At 29.7% G+C, this 5,355-nt stretch overlaps 1 protein-coding gene across 1 annotated transcript in view; it reads left to right on the top strand.

Annotated features, from left to right (window-relative positions):
* LOC107606305 (cytochrome P450 711A1) overlaps window positions 3,907-5,355 on the top strand; it is a 3,501-nt gene continuing 2,052 nt past the window's right edge. The window contains exon 1 of the mRNA XM_016308348.2: window positions 3,907-4,225. Coding sequence (XP_016163834.1) covers window positions 3,990-4,225 — 236 coding nt within the window. The 5' untranslated portion in view covers window positions 3,907-3,989. The remainder of the gene's footprint in view (window positions 4,226-5,355) is intronic.

Here is a 5,355-nt window from a genome sequence, read left to right as displayed (position 1 = left end):
ATCTAAATCATAACAAATTATATTTTTGGATAAAATTTAATTAAATTGATAAATAAAAATTAAATAAATACTATTTAAATTGTAACAAATTATGCCAATTAGATCTCGTTTACAGTGTAAACGAATTAATTATGTAAACGAGATATTTGAGTATCTTAAGAGCAACTTCAGTGTGATTAATTTTAGGTATTGGTTTTGATTTTTACAGTAATTAAAATTATTTAAAATTAAAATTTGCATTAGATATCATCTTTAAAATGATATTATATTAAAAAGGAGATACTGTATTATTTTAAAGAAATATCAATAAAATGCTATCACTTGTATAATCTATTAAATAAACATCGTAATATTATTGTAATGTTGTTATTGAAATGAGATTAAACATTGGAAGACAAATATCATATTGAGTTTCAAATCAGATTTTATGATATATGGTCTTACAAATATTTACGTAACATCTTGTAGGACCAAAATAAAATGAAATTAAAACTATGCATTGAAGATGTTCTAACTCTCATGTATTACGGATGTATCTATTTTATTTGTTTAAAATTTGTGTCTCATCTTATTTTCAGTATAGATAGAATATAATGGTAAATGAAATAAATAATAGAATAAAAAATATAAATTGTGTTCAAATATAAAAAAAAATTAAAATGTTTATTTAAAAAATTCCAGGTAATATGATTATACATGGCAAAACATATAAATCAACAGCTATATTCATGAAGAACGAAAATAGAAATTTCACTTAAGATTCATGTCTTAATGATAACTTCTAGAATTTAACCACAGCTAATTACTACAAGGAACTTGAATGGAATTATACTGGAAAAGGTATATATTATTTCCACCAACATCAAATCACAAAAGTCGCGAATCATTATATTGGAGTCTGGAAAGGAGAAGAAACACGATCCTATTTTGATGTCATTTTCCAAGTAAATTACATTATGGATAGACTTCAGAAACCAAATGTCCAAGGGGATAAAACAGGGAATAGTGCTATATGCATAAATGGCTCACGTTATATTTGAGAAATAATTTAACAGTATAATTAACCATTTGTTATTTTGTTGTGGAATAGCTTAAGAAAAACCTTCTGATTTTTCAGTTGTTATATACTTATATATAGACGAAGAGTGATCCCAATGCATTGCATTGGGACTATCTAGGGAGAATGGAATGGAAAAATGTCAGAATGGTATTCTTTTAACCAATAATAGAGATTCCTTTAAGAGGAATGTTAGGCATCAGTAATTTTAGTGTTTGGTGACCATTAATTAGTCATCAATAGTGTTTTTAATGATGTGAGATTACATCTAATAATGAGAAATCACTCACTTTTGTTTTGATGGTTAAGTGTTGGCCAGAAAACACAAAAGTTGCTGACCTCCTAGACTTTTCCTAAGAATAATTATCTTCGATTTTATCCTCGAACCATGAGTGAGATAAAATTATCATTTTTACCATGGGTGAGGCGAACTACCATTCCCACAATATTTATATTTCAAAACAAGTTTACAAAACTAATTTTAACTTTATTTTTAAGTTTAAGACTTTTTTCAAAAAGACTCGAAAATCATTCTATTTCACCAATGAGATTCAAATACTTTAAATTCACTAAAACTTCTTAAAACACAATTCTTTAATCAAAATTAACTAAATAAAACTTTAAAACAATGTCTCTATTTTTTTTTTTTTTTGAAAATAACACCGGTTTTTATTCTTATTATTCAGTTTCACTCAAACTCCTATAGAAATTTTAGTAAAATCTCCCCTACAACTCAGGTTTTTTCACCCTTCAAGAATTCCATCCAAATCAAACAGTTTCTCAACATGTACCAATCAAACATGATTAAGAATTCCAGCAACAAATCATTTTCCAACAATCAGAAAACCAATCACAGTTCATAACCATAAACAATCCAACTTCTCATTTAATTGTATTGCTTAAAAATCTGAAATCACTTAGCCAGTTTCATTTATCCAAAACAGTTTCATTTAATCCATAAGACTCACATAATCACAAAAATATATTTTTCATATCGATATTGATTTATAACAATTCCTGAAAATAAAAATAGGTTTAAGAAAAGCCCCTACCTCAATCATGACTCAACTACGTGACAAGCTCCCTTTTATTCTCATTTCGTAGCAGCGGCAGCAATTTCGACCGTTTCTGTGACAGCAACATCATCGAACACAGCTTATAGTTGCAGTTCTAGCAGTTCCAAGGACTCCCCGCAACAACGACAACCACAAATGCAACATGCAACTACGGTAACTCAACCCTAAGATATTACCATCACAAAATACTCAATAATTTATAATAGAACACTAACGGCAAGGATTTCGAAATAAGAATACTTACTGTAACTAAGGAGGAATTATGGAACAGAATAGCAGTAGCTCCAGCAATGGTTCCAACGACGACAGCGCCATACCCGGTGACCAAAATAAAGACGACGTGACCTACAGTAGCGACAGTTGCAAATGGCTCCTCTTCTATCTCATTTCCCTCCACGGCGGACCCAATGGCGACAAAGCACCCCCTTCTTCTCTCCTATGCCGCGTTCTGTCTCTCTCTTTTTGAGCTCTTAGGCGGCGTTCTCAACTGACAATGACTGCCTTTGACGGTAGGGTTAGGGTTAGGGTTTTTAGAATTAGATAAAAAGAGTTTTTTTATTTTTTTTATCAAAGATAGAGAGACTCGAACCCGCAACCTCTAAGTGAGTATGGGGAGACTATGCCATTTTTTTTGGAGACTATGCCATTTGAGTTATAGTTCGTTGACTAGACACAAAGAGTTATGTAAAATAATAATTGAAAATCAAATATATAGTTCAATATAATTACTTTTGAGAATACTATTTATTTATCAACTTACAAATTATTTTCAAATAAATACTCTAATTTAAAATTAGAGATAAACTAATTAATTTTTTATTCATAAAATAAAATTTAAAATCTCAATATTCAAACTAAACCATATAAAATTCTCATTATTTTTTTATTATTTAAATTTTAAATTTTAAATAAAAAAAATACCAAATTATTATGGAAAGTATATAAATCCTAATTAATTTTAAACTCAAAGTATCGTAACTTTGAATTAATTATTTTTGGTAAAAATAACTTTCTGAAAATAAAATAATAAATAAATATAATAAATTACAAATAATTTATTATTTGATTTTAAAAAATTCAGAATCTTACACTAACCGCTAGACCAACCTAACTTGGTTCAATTTAACTTTTTTTTAATACGTATAAATTGACTTGATTCACAATAAAAAAAAAGTGTTAAGTACGATTTTGGTTCTTAAGGCATATGTCAAAAATTTTTTTATTTCCAACCTTTTTTTTACATATAAAATTGCCCCTAAAATCTAAATCCAAGTTTTAAAATCGTCCTTTTTACTTAAATATTAAAATTTTGGACCAAAATACCCATAACAAAAAAATTATAAAATAAAAAATAAAAATAAAAATAAAAAAAAGAGAGTGTTTCTTCTCTTCCAAAAGGAGAAGGAAAGAAGAAAAAAGAGAAAAGACAGAAGAAATAATTGTCTATGATCTACCTTTGTCTCTGCTTTCATTGCCACCTCCGTACTATTTTGATTCCTAAAATAAAGATTTTAAAACTAAGTTATATTTAGGAATGATTTTATATAAAAAAAAATAGAAATAAAAAAATTTTCAACTTATATCTTTTGACCAAAATCTTACTTAAGGAAAAGAAAAAACAACAAAATGGATAATTGGGTACAGAGGTGGGGGTATCCGATCCCATATATTCGTTCTCTATGTATGGACAAAAACACCATGGCCCATGAGCATATATTAAGTACACTATTCACAAATCACAATATTCCCAAGACCCTTATTATTATATAAGCAAGACTGAATCTACGAGGAGAGTACCATACTACCAACGAAGCTAAGACAAAGAGTAGTAGTACCATACCCCTCTTAACGAAACCATGGATTTGGAATGGTTGTTCCCAATAGACAGTAATTCTTCTTCATTAACAGCAATATTATTCACTGTGGTGGCGATCATGGGAGGGTTGCTGGCCTATTTGTATGGGCCATATTGGAAGGTAAGGCAGGTTCCAGGCCCACCAACATGGCCTCTGGTAGGACATCTTCATCTCATGGCTAAGTATGGTCCTGATTTGTTCACTCTCCTTGCCAAGCAATATGGCCCAATCTACAGGTTTCTTTAATTTAATTACTCTCGTACTCAATAAATTGTAATATCCCTTTTTATGATCTTGTGTTTGATTGAAGAAGGAAGAAGATGAGATATCATCAATCTTGTAATAACAATGATGATGATAATATGGGTTATCCAAATTAAGGTTTGACCTTGGGATCTGATAGGTGGGTGTGAAGGAACTAGCTAGAATGAATTAAGAAACGTGATTAATTGATCATTGTAGAATGCAAATCACAAAAGCACAATTAGCTTTAGCACAAGTGAAGAGAGGGCCCAGCGCGTGATGTAGCGGTCCTTTCAGCTAAAATGATTTATGCCTAAGTCAACAAAGATAGACATAGGACTTTAGGTGTCTTTCATGTTCTTATTACCTCTATTATCATATTAGTCAACGAGGGTTTCAGTACCTCTCTACTCTTGCTATTAGGGTGGGCACGGTCGATTTGATTCGGATTTATAGGAAAATTAAAATCGAACCGATCAAAATATAATTAGTTCGGTTTGGTTCGAATTTGCATTTTTTTGTACATGTATCTGAACCAAACCAAACTGATTAAAAACGGATTGGTTCGGTTCGGGTAATTGGGTATTTGATGATTTTGAAATTCATAAAAAAAAAAAAAACCCAAATTTTTATCTTAAAAATTCAACAAGTACAATAAACATGTAACATCAATAGAAATAATCCAAACATGCTAAACACCAAATACATTAAAAACTAAACTCATTAAAATCCAAACATATTAATAATGAATAATCATTGTCTAATAAAAAAGTTATATATATTTTTTTATTTTTTTATTTAATTAATATATGATGAGGTTCGGGTTTCGCACCCCCAAAATCGATACCCGAACCAATCATTAACAAAAGTCATCAGTTTGATTCGGATTGGATCCGATTAACCGTTAATTTCAGAACCAATTTAATTAGTTCGGTTCGAATTCAGACGGATAATCGGATACCCGCTATCCGTGCTCACCCCTACTTGCTACTACTTGCCAATCTTTTTCTTCTTAAAAAGAGATCATCAACTTTTAACATCAAATCACAGCTTTCATTAGTGGGTGTTGATATAGTAGTAATTTAATATACTAGATACTAAATTTCTATTTATAATCATATTT

Source organism: Arachis ipaensis, chromosome B07 (genome assembly GCF_000816755.2).
Source record: "Arachis ipaensis cultivar K30076 chromosome B07, Araip1.1, whole genome shotgun sequence".
Classification (NCBI taxonomy): Eukaryota; Viridiplantae; Streptophyta; class Magnoliopsida; order Fabales; family Fabaceae; genus Arachis; species Arachis ipaensis.
The sequence above is the reverse complement of the archived record's forward strand: the minus strand, read 5'-3'. Positions and strand labels throughout refer to the sequence as shown.